At 39.3% G+C, this 16,300-nt stretch overlaps 2 protein-coding genes across 2 annotated transcripts; both read right to left on the bottom strand.

Annotated features, from left to right (window-relative positions):
• Positions 1-3,275: 3,275 nt before the first annotated feature.
• rab1aa (RAB1A, member RAS oncogene family a) lies at positions 3,276-10,600 on the bottom strand. Its single transcript, XM_010730321.3, has 6 exons — positions 10,422-10,600; positions 8,305-8,377; positions 8,105-8,200; positions 7,917-8,012; positions 6,542-6,673; positions 3,276-4,724 (listed from the first exon to the last, which is right to left on the bottom strand). The coding sequence occupies exons 1-6, from the start codon at positions 10,433-10,435 to the stop codon at positions 4,527-4,529; spliced, it is 609 nt and encodes a 202-aa protein (XP_010728623.2). The 5' UTR covers positions 10,436-10,600; the 3' UTR covers positions 3,276-4,526.
• A 2,363-nt stretch (positions 10,601-12,963) lies between these two features.
• LOC113743978 (E3 ubiquitin-protein ligase TRIM39-like) lies at positions 12,964-15,831 on the bottom strand. The gene is made up of 2 exons (XM_010730324.3): positions 15,658-15,831; positions 12,964-14,997 (listed from the first exon to the last, which is right to left on the bottom strand). Exon 2 carries the CDS (start codon positions 14,993-14,995, stop codon positions 13,358-13,360), a length of 1,638 nt encoding a protein of 545 aa, XP_010728626.3. The 5' UTR covers positions 14,996-14,997; positions 15,658-15,831; the 3' UTR covers positions 12,964-13,357.
• Positions 15,832-16,300: the final 469 nt, after the last annotated feature.

Here is a 16,300-nt window from a genome sequence, read left to right as displayed (position 1 = left end):
TGCTGTTAATACTTACTCATAGTGAAGTTTTTTTGTCAGATTTATTTTGTGTGTGTGACAGCTGTGTGACACTGCAGGTCTGTTTCTTTACAGCGAGCCATCAGACAGATCAGCTGGTGAACAGCAGACTGACTGAGACTGAACTTCACACATGGACTCATAATAACGTCCTCCTCCTCCTCCTCCTCCTCCTCCTCCTTCAGCAGCAGCAGTGGGGTGAAAGGCTTCGGGCTTGTGCAGCTGTCACAGATGCCCCCTCCCCCCACTGTACCCCCTCACCATCACCCAGCAACCGGCTACAAACGAAGCCGGCAAACAGACCCAGCTACTCAGATACTCCACCATCATCCACCTCCCCCCATTCCTTTACACCATAACATCTCTCTCTCCTCCGTCAGCTGGAGGCTCGCTCACTGCCTGTTTTGTTTTGCAGCTGAAAGCAAATTGGGGGTTCAGCCACAGAGGAGGGGCCGCAGGGAAAGGCGACACAGGCCTGACCTCATACTCCCTGCTTCTCCCCGCTCTTTTTTTTTTTAATTTCTTTTTTTATGATGCTTGCTTAATATAATCAGAGTGTGCTGGCAATGAGGGAGGAGGGGTTCACACAGAAAACTCTGTTTATGAACACAGAAAAATACTAGTCTACAAGTCCTGCATTCAAAACATCGCTTCAGTAAAAGAATGTAAGTGATCTCAGCAAGATTTACTTGAAGTATCAAAAGTAAAAGTACTCTGTAGTTGAAAGCAAATCTGGTGATCCATTTTCTGATCATGCTGATGGAAACAGTTTCTCTCCTGTGTTTGTGACTTAAGAACAGGTGAAGAAAAAAGTTTGAGCAGGTCAATTTCTGTTTTTGTCAGGATCGTTTTTCTTTTGTTTGTTGTTGTAAAACTGATTTTAGCCATAAGAGGCTAAAGTGTACCACTACCCTATGATTTACATAGGACTAAAAGAATTAAAGTTTTCTTGGAGCAGTGTAGTTGCAGATTGCGACCATCATGTTTGACTCTCTGCTTCCGAGTGTGAAGGAGAAACTACAGTGGCCAGAGCCAGTCATTAGTTTGTTCGTGTCCTGGGCTACTGTAGAAACATGGCGGTTCAACATGTCAGACTCTGTGGAAGAGGATTGACTAGAAGATTCTTAATTTCAGGTGATTATACATGAATGCAAACATAGTTATCATTATTATATTCTATTTCTGCCATATTTTATAAAAAAGTGCCCCCTGAATCTGATCTGACTCACTGGACCTTTAAATGAGATTTCTGGGCAAAAAAGACACAACAATAATGTTTTATAACTAAGTAACACAATCTAGTATGTACCTTGTGTTTAGATTGCATGGAGCATGGTGCATTCTCCATTTGCACAATGTAGTCTGACGTAAATCTGTTTTATGAAGGGCACATCTTTAATCTTTAAGACGTTAATCTTCACCTCCAGTCTTAGTGATCACTCTGCTTCTTCATCCTTAAGTTAGTTAGTTCACGTTTAACACTTAACAGCTAACTGAATTGGGTACCTGATGCCATTTATTACTACTCTACGATCACTGTGATAATGAGGTAAATATTGTTCTTTTTTTTACAGCACTACAATTACTTACTCATAGATTTAGAATAATAATGTAATCAACAATCATGTCTTGTCTAGACTAAGATAAGCCTTTACTGATCCCTGAGGGGAAATTCACAAGCTACCCAGCAGTATATAAAGTCATTAAAATGAGCTCTGAGTCTCAGCAGGACTGCGACCATCTGCTGATGCTGCATTTCTGCTTTGTATACAGGAAGTCAATGAGGCCCTCTGCTGGTGGGGAGCTGCACCTTCACATCACACCATCAGGAGAGTTCAGGGTGTTTGTTTTGCCTCGCTTTAACTAGGATAGACTTTTTTTTTTTAAATGAGGTTGTAAGACATAACAAGAAATCTATCTTATTACTTGGTTATTGTGTTATAACATGATACAATATCTTGTTACAAGACGTTTCTCTTGTTCTGAGATAAGTTTATATGTACCAACAGTGTATAAATATCTTATTACAATGTGAAAAACATCTTTTTCCACCCATCCATTTTCTTTCTCTTATCCGGGATCGGGTCACAGCAGCAGCAGATTTAGCAGTGCACTCCAGACGTCCTTCTCCCCAGCAACACATTACAGCTCCTCCTGGACTATGAGCTATGCAGTCCCTGCAGCAGGTTCTAGGACTTCCCCGGGGTCTCTCCTAGTCAACTCCAAAGGAAGGCACCCAGGGGGCATCTTACTCAGATGCCTGAACCACCTCAGCTGGATCTTTTCAACAGGAAGGAGCAGCAGTTTTACTCCAAGATGATACTGTGCTACATATATACATGTATATATGCATAAATACATAGGCTCAGAGTTTTGTTGAAGCCTTGCATTATATTTGCTGAGGTCAAATGTTATGTTGTTCATAATATTTTTTGAAGGCGTTTTCTATTTTGATGTTTATTGTTAGACAATCCCTTTGCAAGAATTATTCGTTTGTGTGTTCATATGTATGCTAAGTTTACCCCGATCCAACGAAGGCCACGGGCACTAGCCAATCAGAAGCAGAGTAAGGCGGGTCATGACTCTGTAGCTCTATGTGAAATGTCCATGTTTTTGTTTTTTCCAAGATCAAACATCATTTTTAGAGCGACATTTGTTTTATTTTATTGATATGCCACACCTGTCAGGTGGATGGATTATCTTGGCAAAGGAAAAGTGTTCATTAATACAAGATTTTAACAGATTTGCGAGCAAAATTTCAGAGAAATAAACATTTTGTTTGTTAGATCTGCTACTTCAACTCATGAAAAATGGGAGCAAAAGTGTTGAGCGGCATATTTTTTGCTGAGGGTAACTTTTCAAAGCTTTTTCCTCTTCGTCAGAAAAAAAGAGGAAATTTTCAATTGGCTCGTGATAGACAAAGTTTTTGCTCTTTTGGGACTGTTGTAAGGCTTCTTTAATGTAACACAAATAAAAACTGAACTGTAAAATACTATATTCTGTTACATGAAATACTGTGGAATGTGACATTAAGTTTTAGTGTATATTCGTCTGTTGAAAGCCTGAATTAAAGGCAGTGTGTTCATGTTGGTGGAAATACAAGCTTCAAACTGCAGCCTGAGAAATGTAGGCCAAAGATCATCATTCCTCTCAGCTTAAGGTCCACTGAAGAAATGTACAACTGAGACTGAATAATTGTGAAGAAAGTGTGCAGAGGCAAAAAAAAAAAAAAAGAAACTCACCATCAGGACCAGCAGTTATCAAAGATCTCCTTCATTGTTTTAATAGTAGACACTGTGCCACAAAAATGTCATGTCCGCAGCCACAAATCACGTGCCGAGATTACTAATTCCAGCTATTTATCATGTCATTCGCTTCACTTGCTTCTCTACACAATTTGCAAATCACTTCTTACATTTATGTATAAATATATACAGTTTATAGATTATTCTCGAGCTGGGATGGTGATTTGATTTCTCCTGTTGTGGTTGTTGTGCTGTTGGTTGAGAAACATTAGCAGAGAAATACACACGGCTGACGTCACGTCTCCCAATGCAGCACATGCTTATTGTATCATGAACACCAGCAGAGCACACACAGAGCCGAATATAGACATATACAGGAATGTTAACTGCTATCATACAAAGTGGAGTTTTTTGTTTTTTTTTAAGAAGTCACGACTGTGGGTGGAAGAGGGGAAACGTGCCAACAACACAAGAGCACCGAAGGCATAAATGTCATTTAAATCTCCTGCCACAAAGGCACTGGCACGTCGTTTGCTTTATTTATTTTTTAGGGGCGACTCTGTGAAGTTGGAGTGGGTGACATTATCGGAGGGTTTCCTGGGTCGTAGTTTGAGCCACTCGCTTCATGACTGCAGCTGATCACATGCAACCGAGGGAACATGTGATCAGTTCTAACATGCATGATGCTGGTTTAAGCATGTGCTTCATTTGAAGTGCTCACTAATTCATGTATCGGAGGAGATTCGGGCTTAAGTCGTGCTGCTATCCACAGCTAAATAAAGACAACTTTGTGGGTCTCATTCAGTTTTAGAAAAGTGACTCATTTAACAAACTCAGAAGGAAGAGCAGGGCAAACAATAAGAAAACAAAAAAAAAAAAAAGAAGAAAAGATGTATACATGTGTTCTCTTTCATTGGTTAACTTCACACACTGTTAAAAATTGTATACATTTTGTTGTTTTTTTTCCAGTATGAGTGTGTTTTGGTAAAGTAAGGAAAAAAGAACCGCCCGGTGTGTTCTGTGAGTATGTTTGGGCTTACCGTCCTGACTTTGAAAGGATGTTGTGGGAATCTGGTGTTGTAGCTGCACACACAATTACAAACCGGTCCACTCAAAGTCTTCCTGTCTTTCCCTCCCTCTCCCTCTCCCTCTCCCTCTCTCTCTCTCTCTCTCTGGTTCTCTTTCCCTGTGGAGCATGGTAACATTGAGACTGGTCGTGGGCTCGGGGGGGGTGGATTCAGGTCGTGGCTGTTTTTCAGGGTCTCAGCAGCAGCCTCCGGACGAGGTGTTGACTGGCTTGCTCTGGATCTTCACGTTGGACTTCTCCGCGGCGCCGGCCGTGGCCCCGGGGCCCATCCTCTTCTTGATCTCAGCCGCCATGGTCATGAAGGCTTGCTCCACATTGGTGGCGCTCTTGGCGCTGGTCTCCAAGAAGGGGATTCCCAAGTTGTCGGCAAATTCCTGGTGAACAGAAGAGAGTACACGGCGGATAAATAAATGACAGTCTATTAAATCTGAAACTCTCTCCTTTAGCAGATGGACTCCAATGAGAAAGACCGAGTGTGTGAGAAGAGTTAAAAGCTCCAGGATAGTAAACTTCAAGTTAAAGGAATAGTTTCCAGCCTTTAAGCTAAAATAAACTAAGCTAACCAGCTTACTGTACAGACATGGGAGTGGCATCTATCAGAACATTTAGAAAATACTCACTCTGTCTCTGAAAATATCAAACATTGCCCCTAAGATTGTTCTTTTTTTGTCAAACTGCTTCCAAGGGAGTAAAGAAAGAAAAAACAAAATGGTGGACACAGAAAATAGTAGGACAAAGTCTAATTATAGTCTGCAAAATGAAGTCCATGACAAGTTATCTCAACGTGACAGGAGATGTTTATTTAACACGTTTACATCTTTAAAGTTATTAAAATCTTCCATCCAATCACCAACTCTTCTCTGCACTACATGTTGTTCAGTGGGAGAAAGACTTGGCCTGACAGACTAAACTTTGGGTTTAGAATAGCCTCATGTGGGTTTTAACAATGTTTGACTTCACAGTTCTCACATAACCTACTGACGTCTGACTGCTTATTATGATTAATAAAGTTACGAGACAGATCTTAGCATGGTCGACGCAGTAACAACAACACACGTGGTATTTTGTGGTGTTTCTACTTGAATACTGAACGATATCCTGCAGCTCCCTCACTCTCATTCCATGTCTATATCTGTAGACCAATGTTTGCTCTCTCCCAAACCACTGGACACAAACAAAAGGAAACTTCGTCGTGTCAGTTTCAGTCACATTTCAGGCTGAATGCTAAGGTTTGATCATCTGATTGGCAGCCATAGCGTGACGTCGGGCTGCGTTGTTTTTTCCAAAAGTTGGATCTGGCTCAACTTCTCCATGGCAGGTAGCTGTGTTTTTTGGTGGATAACGCAAACCTAAAGCCAAAACACTACTACGTGGAAATGAATGAAGAAAACTGAAAACTGCATTTTCGCCACAGCGCTGCATTGCGTCTGAATGCAGCCTAAGGCTTCAAGTCCCGAGTGCAAACACTAAATTTAGGAAAACTGCTTTTAGTTTTTGTTCTGCATGACATTTTACAACACACATTTAAACTTTTAGAAGCGCACTTGTACCAATCATTTAGTTTAAAATCCACAAATAAATGTACAAACTACTCTGTTCAGGACAGGAAAGGAGGACATGCCCTCAATGATTCATTGAGATTTAAATAAAGGTTGAATTAATAAAAAAAAACCCCATCAAGGATGTTGCGGAATGGGCAGATGGAGCCTGGCACATCTGCTTAGCACCTGGTGTATGTTTAAATTTCTCATCAGACACAGAAAACGTTGATAAAAATGGTTCAGTAGGTTTTGGTTGAAGTGCATGGCAAACCAGAGTGTGTACTGTAACTAGAAATGGGTCAAAATTATGTGAATGAGCCTTCAACAAGTCAATATTATAAAATGTTTTATATCCCTAATATAATGAGGTGAATAGCCACCGGCGTCTGAGTCCCAGTTCTCCAGCAGCTGGATGATGGTAAATTACAGTGAATTACAAGTTTTCCACAGTGATATGTCACAGCAAAAGCTGAGCTCGTCACATTTTTAAAGGCTCTGACAGTGAGACCACTGTAGCAAGCAAAGATAAGACTGCTGGCAAAACGCTTATTTAACACTTATTTCATTACCCTGTTAGCAACAGATATTTGGACAAACTGTCAAACTGCAGCTGCAGGACGGGCAGATACACTAGCGTGACGTCCACTGACCTTAGCTGTGGTGTAATCCACCACTTTTTTCGTTGTGAGGTCACACTTGTTGCCTACTAGCAGCTTGTTGACGTTCTCACTGGCGTAGCGGTCGATCTCCTGTAGCCACTGTTTGACGTTATTAAAGGACTCCTGAGGACAGGAAGCGGGAAGACAACAGTCATTATGATACGAACATCTGCTCTAAGAAACACTTTCAACAGTTCAGTCAGACAATTATCTCAATGTTTTGCTACAAATGTATAATAAGATTTTCATACCAACATCTAAGCCAATAAATATAGACAATGTATAGTGCAATTGTGGTTATTTTCTTTTTTTCACCTTTTATTTTCACATTTCTACTTTAGAAAATAGTAATAATAAACAATCGTAAAAATATTCCAAAAGTGGTTTTGTATTTACACAGCCCCTGGTGAAAGTACCTAAAATTTTAGATGTCAGAGACATTTCTCACTATGAGACCAACGTGATTTCAACGATCCTAAGTCAAATTACTCAGCATCAGTTTCTTAAAATTTTACAAAGAGAAAAGTGCTCTCAGTGAGGCATCTCTAAAAAAATCCAAAATGATTAATCTGGGGTGTTGTTGCTGTATATAGCTCTTATTTCAGTTCACTCTGTATGTAGCCTGTTATGGGATTTTTTTTAAAGAAAAACCCTTGATTAAGGAAGACTGGATTCAAAGTATCAAAGTTTAAGTTGAATTTATTATTCTCGTACAAGAAGGAGCATTTAACAGTGCAACACACAAAAAGGGGTTACAGAGAGAAGCCTCCCTGAGGAGCTCAAAGAGTTGATTTTTTTTTAAATGGGCTGTCTCAGACACCTCCCCACCGATACAGTTAATATCATAACGTCCTTTTTTGGTTTTCTGCTCAGTGATGAACCTTATGTTTCTTATCCAAATGATACTTCCCTAACCTGTCTGTCTTGTCCTTGTACCATTCATTTTTAATTATCTCCCGATGCCAGCCTCAGTAAAACACAGGCCAAATAAGGGAAGTGCAAAAAACAGGAGACACAGACAGACAGACAGACAGACACAGACACACACACACACACACACACACACACACACACACACTATATGAATTAAAACATCTGAACCCCAGTATAATCCTAATTTTATAACATAGCCCTTAATTTGTTTTATTCTTGGTGTCGCTTTTGTGTCTTTATTTTCTTTGCCCTGTTTTCATCCTTTTTATATCTATTTGGAATATTTCTAATAAATAGTTTGTTCTTATCTTATTAGACATTACAGCAGCATTACTGTGTAACTCGATGATAACTGGGTGTTGTAATTTGTTTTATGGACCAGGGGAAATCAAGTGCCAACATGTCAGAATGTCAAAACAAACATTGTACTGACCTGATCTGTCACGTCATAAACTACTATAATGCCGTGAGCTCCTCTGTAGTAACTGGATGTGATGGTGCGGAACCGTTCCTGACCGGCTGTGTCCCACTGACAAAGAAAGAAAAACAGAGCTCGTCAGTCCAAACATTATCCAGAGTTTATCACTGCTTATCTTTTCGAGCCCTCGACGTTCTCCTTACAATCTGAAGCTTTATGGTCTTTCCATCCAGCTCGATGGTCCTGATCTTGAAGTCCACACCGATGGTACTAATGTAGCTCTCTGTGTACGTGTCATCCTAGCAAAACAAACACACACAGGTGGGTCTGGGTTGTAGATATGATACCTGCAGGGTATAAAAACCTGTTATGTAATAACGACTGCAAAACAAAAGACACTTACTGCAAACCGGAGAAGGAGACAAGACTTTCCGACACCAGAATCGCCGATCAGGAGCAGTTTGAATAAATAGTCACTGTGGAGAAAACAGCAACACAAAATTATTATCACGACATAGAAGACACTAAATCACATAATATTATGCAAAGTTGTTTATTAGTGAATTAACGTTTGAGTCTTTAATCATGTTTACCTTTTCTTTGATCTGATACTTCCTCCTTTAAATTTAAATTTAATTATTTAAATAACATATTAAATATAATTACTGGATGCCAATACTGAACTCCAGTATCAATCCAGTTACTACAGAGGAGCTCACAGCATTATAGCAGTTTAATAGTGGTACTAAGATTGTGACATTATATGTAATGGTGGAAAAATATTTTACTGTTTAACAATAAACCTTATTGTCCAAAATGCCATCAGTGCACTGACATTTACTTGAAAAATGAACTTTTACGGTCTCTGTAAATAGTACTATAAAGAGTACGGCCTTGACCTGTTCTATATGGAAAGTATCATGAGATAACTGTTATGATTTGTTGCTATATAAATAAAATTGAATTGATTTAAATTAGCCCAAGCATCATGTTCTGTAAAAAATTAATTCTCAAATTCGACTTCATCAGCCGACAGATCGATGTCAGGCTCTATTTTGTACATATGTTAATTATTGGATTGACGTTTTTCAGTAGTTTGTATTATTTTCCTTTCAGTAAAGAAAATGTGCGAACGTTCAGCAATGTAAATTATATATACAAAAAAACGTTTATATATTTGGTACTGTAGGGTATCACAGTGGTAGTGATATGAAACAAATCTAATAACGAGAACAAATTAAGAGGCTTGAGGCTGCACATTGCTATTATCCGTCATTAAGAAACGTTTCCTTGAGCTCTGAGGCGATTTCTTTAAATTTCTGTTGTTTGCTGTTTGTGACACCTCTGTGTTATAAAACAAGAGAAGCAAATCCTCATGTTTAAAAGTCAGAACCAGAGAACATTGTTTTTTTTACTTTAAACAGCTATCAAACCTGAGGATAATTCATTTTCTGTCAGTTAATTATGATTAATGATTAATAACCTCACCAAAATGTAACACTTGCTTGTAATAACCCTGTTACCAACAACAGTGTAAGATAACAACATACAACTAAACAGTGCAGTGGTTTAAAAGTAAACATTTAGTTGATTCATCAATTAGATGATTAATCACCAACAATTTTCATAACAAAACTAATAATCAGGCTAATTTACGAAGCAGAAACACCAGCTATTCTCAGGATCAGTGTCTTAGATGTGTTGCAGTTGCTGTGTTTGCAGCTTTTCTTGGCTTAACATGCCTGTAAACTGAGTTTCTTTGTGTTTCGGACTGTTGTTGTTGTTGTTGTGAAAATAACCTTCACCCTGTTCTCTGGGAAAATAACTGTTTTTCACTATTCTCCTGATCTGTTATAGACTTTAATGCCACCACATTAAGTCAGAAAACAAACAAATGTATTGATCGATAATATAAATATTCGTTAGTTGCAGCTCGGTGGTGAAGCAACACGGAGAAAGGCATTACCTAACTAACTCCACATCAGGAGCAAATTTAGTAACTTCCTGTTTGCGGTGGATAAATGACACTAAAATCACCATCGTGCTAAACCCAGATGGGTTAATACACTTTAATTACCTTCGTGTTGACCAACAGATCTGTGTCCTAAACTATCAGACAGCCGCTGTGTGTACAATTGAGCAACTGTCTCAATAACAAAATCCTCCTCAGTGTCAGGTAACGCTACGTAGCTCCTCGGTTAGCTCGCGAGCTAACGTTACTAAGGCTACCTCCGTTTGAGTTGCTGTACGTGAGCCAACAAACAATGTAGCCGAAACGCGGATAATCACTCGATTAAATCGGTGTTATATTGACCGGAAAATGTTGCCTAACGTGGGTTTTGTGGCACACATCAGCGCTGTCATTTGATAGTGCGTACACCCCAGCACAGCCCCGAGCTAACAGAGACAAAGCAGCTGACGTTCATTTTGTACACAGTCTGCCGTTAGCTTAGCTTCGCCCGGTTAAAGCTGACAGCTCAACCGGACCTGTCACAAGACGACGTCAAAATTCACACTTACTATTCGGGATTCATCGTTGACTACAGGTGATAAACTGTTGTTACTGTGAATGCAGCTGGATTTCGTCGCAGATTAACCTTAAAGCTGGACAGACACCGTTTTTTTTTTCTCCTGACAAGAAACTGGCTAAACTCAAACTGGTTGTCGCAGCCAGAGCAGCATAATCGAATCAAATATGGCTGTCAGCAATACCTACCCGGAAATACCACAGGATAGGAATCATGGGTAGTGTAGTCTTGTAGCAATGGGCGTTTACGCAGCACAGAGGCATGTTGTATGATTTCTACTGTGAAAAAAAATACTAATGCCACACAGTACTACTACTACTACTACTACTACTACTACTACTACTAATAATAATAATAATAATAATAATACCTAGGGCAGCGGTTTAAAATACTTGGTTAAAAGTAAAGGTCCTGCATTGAAAATGGTAGCTTACTTTAGTAATCAGAATCAGAATGTTACAATACTCAAGGTTATGTTAAACAAGTAATCATCAATTACGAACAAAATATAAATATATATAAATATAATAATATATCCCAGGCCTCTGGTAGAGGACCCGAGCTTGAGGACGACACCCTGCCGGGGTGAGAAGGAGGTATAATAATGATGATAATACTACTACTATTACTACTACTACTATTACTACTACTAAGTAGTGACACTAAGTGAGCTGCAGTTCCATCAGTACATATAAAACCAAATTAAAAAGTCTGCTAAAGGAATTAGCTCTGAACCACTGACATTGTGGGTGTATGTATGTGCTATGTGGTGTAACTTTGTATTTTGTATTATGTGTCCTGTGTGTACTGTTTGGTTATTATGCTGCAATATGTTTTAATTGTGTCTGCCAAAGGAACTGCAGATGAAAAGTAGCTGTAAGCTAACTCGGTGCAGTAAGGCAAGGCAAGGCAAGTTTATTTGTATAGCACAATTCGTACACAAGGCAATTCATAGTGCTTTACAGAGGCAAGGAAAAACATTTGACATTAAGACAAGCAATAGCAATAGAAATTAAAAATTAAAAAGAGAAGAAAATTTAATTAAAAACATCAGAATGTCATTTAAAATCATTAAAATAGCAAATAGCAGTACATCAAATGTAATAGTTTATGTTTATGTTTATGTTCATGTTTATGTTTACCGTACAATACCGTACATGGTCCCATTAAAATAATTACATGAAATTCATTAACCAAAGCTAATAATAATAATAATAATAATAATATCTAAGGCTGCTGTTTAAAATACTCGGTTAAAAGTAAAGGTCCTGCATTGAAAATGGTAGCTTACTTTAGTAATGGTATACAGTGTAATCAGTTAAATGTATTCTGTGAGGGTTCTCAGTGATCCAGGTCATCTTTCTTCAAAAAAATGTATGTCAGGGGCAACTAGACTGTTTGTAGATCAGTGAAGACGTTTCGCCTCTCATCCAAGAAGCTTCTTCAGTTCTGACTGACTGAGCAGCACCTCACACTCATGTGACTCTAACGACCATCGACCACACCTGAGCTCAGGTGACCTGAATGACTGTCATTCACACCAGACCTCAGGTGACCACCAACAACTCTGACGACAGTCGTCACACAACAATGAGCACTGACAAATTAGGTTGAACAATGGGCGGCTCTACAAGCTTTCCTAGTATAAATACACAGACTCCCCAGCTGTCAGTCAGAACTAAAGAAGCTTCTTGGATGAGAGACGAAACGTCTTCACAGATCTACAAACAGTCCAGGTGGCCCAGACGTAACCTTTTTTGAAGACAGTTAAATGTACTTTTTATAATTATTACAAGTAAAAGTACCTAATGCTGAAAATTGTCCCGTCACTGTTCTACTGTTATATACAGTATGACATAATTAGGATATTTTGAATCATGCATTCATTTAAAAGTAGGATTTTACTATTGTAGTTGGTTGATGTGATACCACAGACAATACCACAGGTTTCTGAAGAGCTATTGTGAACCTCAGAGTGTGGTGGCTCTGGTTCCCGCTATCTTGGTAGTCCTGCCTCTGCTTCGTGGATCATTGGCAGACCTGATGTGGCTGAATGAAGCCTGGGTACTCAAACAAGCCATCTGTAATAGCACCCACCTGTGATGTTTATTTCTGCTGTGAAGTGGGACATTTTAAGATGAGAGTTTATGGAGGATGATTTGTTCTGTAGCTAACCTCAAGTGGTATTCCCAGGAACGGCAGTTTTTGGTACCTCCGCAATCATTTCACCTCACAGCCATGGAGGTTGCTGCTTGGGTAGAACTATTTTGTACAGGTCTACAACTAAAGATTATTGCCATTATGGATTAATCTGTTGATTATTTATGTGTGGCTTTACTAGTGCAGGAAACACAGAGGCTGAACCAGACAGGGAATGTGGTGCAAAACCAAAACTAGGAGCCAAAAGAGGCTAAAGCTCAGTAGAGCTGCAGAGTTGTGGATAATTATCTGTAAGTTCATCATTATGAGAACCATTTCACATTAGTCAGAGTCATTTAATCCATTATTAATACAAAAATTGACATACGATAATAATAATTCAGTCAAAATCATTTATTTGTACATTGATCATACATAAAAGTACTGTATGCATAGATTTACAACCAAATAATGGATTTTTATTAATGTGGTAATGCAATTCTTGATGTTTTGAAAGCCTTGCAAACTTATAAAGCTATATGAAACTTATATTGAACAAAATGTATAAACTCAGGACTCTATAACTTTAGAATTTACTCCTTATATACAATGTGAGTATTCCCAATGTCCACAATTTTCTACACATTTTAACTCACTTCAAGACACATTAGAGGGTCCCACAGGGTTGTCATTGGTTAAATAATCAGTATGGAGTATAATAACAGAAGACAATTACGATACCAAATTACCTAACACTAATCACATTCATTCAAAATCAAGTGATTGGTCCTAAGTATTGTGATTGACAGGAAGGATGATCAGAGGTGCAGAGTTTTTACCACCATCATTAGGGCAAGGACTAAAGTACAGGTAAAGTTTCTCAGTGAAGGAGCAGCCAGTAAAGGAGTAGATAAGAGCTGGAGCTTCTACATCATAAAAGGAGACCAGACCCTCCTCATAATCCACAAACACGCCCACATTCAGAGGCTTCCACTTTAAAGAGAGATAGACATCAGGATCAGCAAAAGCTTTGTACTTATTTCTATTTCTCAAACATATAGCCCAATAACCATCCTGTGGGCTGGGTGGGATGTTCTCTTTCCTGTTGATCGACTCTGTGACCACTCCTAAAGTCCATTGAGTCTTTCTTGTAACTTTAACCTCATAGTAAAATCTGCCTGAAGAAAAACTCTGCTTTCCTAAGACAGAAACAGAATTAGAAAATCTCTCTGAGTTGTCTGGGAGATTCTTCTTAACAGCACAATGATGTACTTGTTTTTCATCATTAGACAAGATGAGTTCAGGATGTGCTGTATCAGGATCCAAAGTCACATCCACTGCATACTGCTGGACCCTCTTCAGCTCTGCTTCAACCAGTTTACTAATCTCTTTAACGAATGTCTCCTCCAGCTGAGACACAGCTCTCAAAACAGTCCCTTCATATGACAGTGGATTGATGTTAATCTTCTTCCAGTCCTTGATGAGTAGTGCAGGTTTCACATATGGGAAGCTTTGAAGGAAGTGGAGGTGGTCTTCAGAGCATGAGAGCTGCTCCAACTCAGTACTTCTCTTTTTCAGTGTAGAGATTTCCTGTTCCAGCTCTTTGATTAGGTCTTCAGCCCGTTTCTCGATTGTTCTGTTCTTCTCATCAATCGTCTCAATGAGTTTGTTCATCTCTCCCTCAACAGTAGACATCAGAGTTGTGAAGACTTGCACACCTTTTGCTATCTTTCTCTCTGTATTTTCATTGCTGAAGCTGAGTGACTGTTTGACCTCCTGAATCTGCTTTTGTCTCTTCTGGATCATTTGCTGTATTTCAACATCAGTCTTCCCCAGCTCTGCTTTCTTTACTTCATATCCTTCTTTCAGAGGAACAACTTCATGTGTCTTGTGGTCTAAAACAGTGCAGTGCATGCAGACACATGTCTGGTCTATTTTACAGAACAGCTCCAGAGGTTTATCGTGCTTTGTACACATCCGGCCTTCAAGGTTCTCCACAGGGTCGATCAGCTGATGTCTTTTTAGACCTGAAGCTGTCAGATGAGGCTCCAGGTGAGTCTCACAGTACGAGGTCAGACACATCAGACAGGACTTCAGGGCCCTCAGCCTGGTACCAGTGCAGACGTCACAGGGAACTTCTCCTGGTTTAGCATCCTCTGAGTTGCTGCTGTTAGCTTTCCATTGAGCATTCTCTCTGAATTCAGCAACCAACCCAGAGATGAAAGTGTTAATGTGCAGTTCAGGTTTTGTGGTAAAAACCTCTTTACACATGGGACACTGCCACAGGACATTTACATTCCAGTGTTCATTGATGCAGTTTTTGCAGAAGTTGTGTCCACAGGATGTGGTGACTGGATCAGTGAACACATCCAGACAGATTGGGCACATAAACTGATCTTCAGACAGCAGACAGCTGGCCGCAGCCATATCTATACATGGGAAAATGTATGGGAAAAAAAATCAAATATAACTTTGTGTTTTGTGTTTGAGCAAACATTTCAGGAAACATTTTTTCTTACACAATTGGAACACTAGGAAACTATGATAGCACAACTTTGAGCAATAACTGATTTTGCAGGAAATTATGAAAAAGCAGTGGAAAACCTGCCCAAACAAACCAAATTTAATATTTAAGAAAACAAAGACTGAAACCGGCTAACTATTAGAAGAGCTGCAACCGGACACTAATTCCAAGTTAAGACAGGGAAGTCCAAATCAGGGAAGTTGAAATCATAAAGACTTTGACAAGTTGTAATGTGCATGTTTTTAATTGCAGTTACATTTTGCAAAATGTAAACCAACAGTGATATATTAAGTAGTATATTGGAATATTGGCCTTACTACATTTAAAATAAGGTAGCCTTCTTAAATTGTAGAACATATTATGCTTTCATGACAAGCAGAAGTTGGTTAGAACTCAGTAGAACTGAGTTGCTTCTGCTGAAAAGAAGAACTCCAAAAAGCTGACAAATCTACAGTCTGATCTAATATCACTAAGGCTGTCAAGCAATCCAAAAAATTGACTAGCTGCCACTGACCTGCCACGGCAGCTGCCGGTGTCTGAGGCAAACATTATCAGCTGTACTCACCATTGTTGGTCAGAGACACTGCTATGTTGTGGAGAATGGCCTGATGAACTCTTGAATTTTGTTTTATAAAAAAAGCGAATCAATCTCGAACTCTATTGTCTGAGTTTCATTTTGACAGGAGGAATTTTAGTTGAAGCCTGCCTCTCTTTATGTGACGTGCATACTAATCAAACTCTCACAGGCTGACTTTCCTGTTCTGCTTCCTTTGGATGATCAGCCATCCCCAGGATTGGTGTAGATTATTGTGGGTTGGACATATCCAGAGAGGACGTCCCAAAGAGCCTATTTCAGGGAAAACAAAACCTATTCTACTCTTTCATTATTGCTTAATTCCTTGTCAGCTTCTCTTTTTTCTAAGTAGACTGAAGAAGTTTGGCATGAATAACCTCTTTTTACTGTGACGTTTATACCAGTAAATATACCCTTGCATGTAGATTTTCCTCTAGGTTGCATAATAAACCAGACACCTTTTGGAGATCTGGCTAAACTTCAACCCTAGTGGCCATAATCCAAACCTAAACAGCAACAGAGAGGCCTTGATTAGTGTAACTAATTGTGGGTTTTACATATCTGCAAAGGAAGGGCTGCCTAAGAGTCTGATTTCAGCTAAAACTAAAGCCCTTCACTTCCCATTTCATTGTTA

This window comes from Larimichthys crocea, chromosome X (genome assembly GCF_000972845.2).
Source record: "Larimichthys crocea isolate SSNF chromosome X, L_crocea_2.0, whole genome shotgun sequence".
Taxonomy (NCBI): domain Eukaryota; kingdom Metazoa; phylum Chordata; class Actinopteri; family Sciaenidae; genus Larimichthys; species Larimichthys crocea.
The sequence above is the reverse complement of the archived record's forward strand: the minus strand, read 5'-3'. Positions and strand labels throughout refer to the sequence as shown.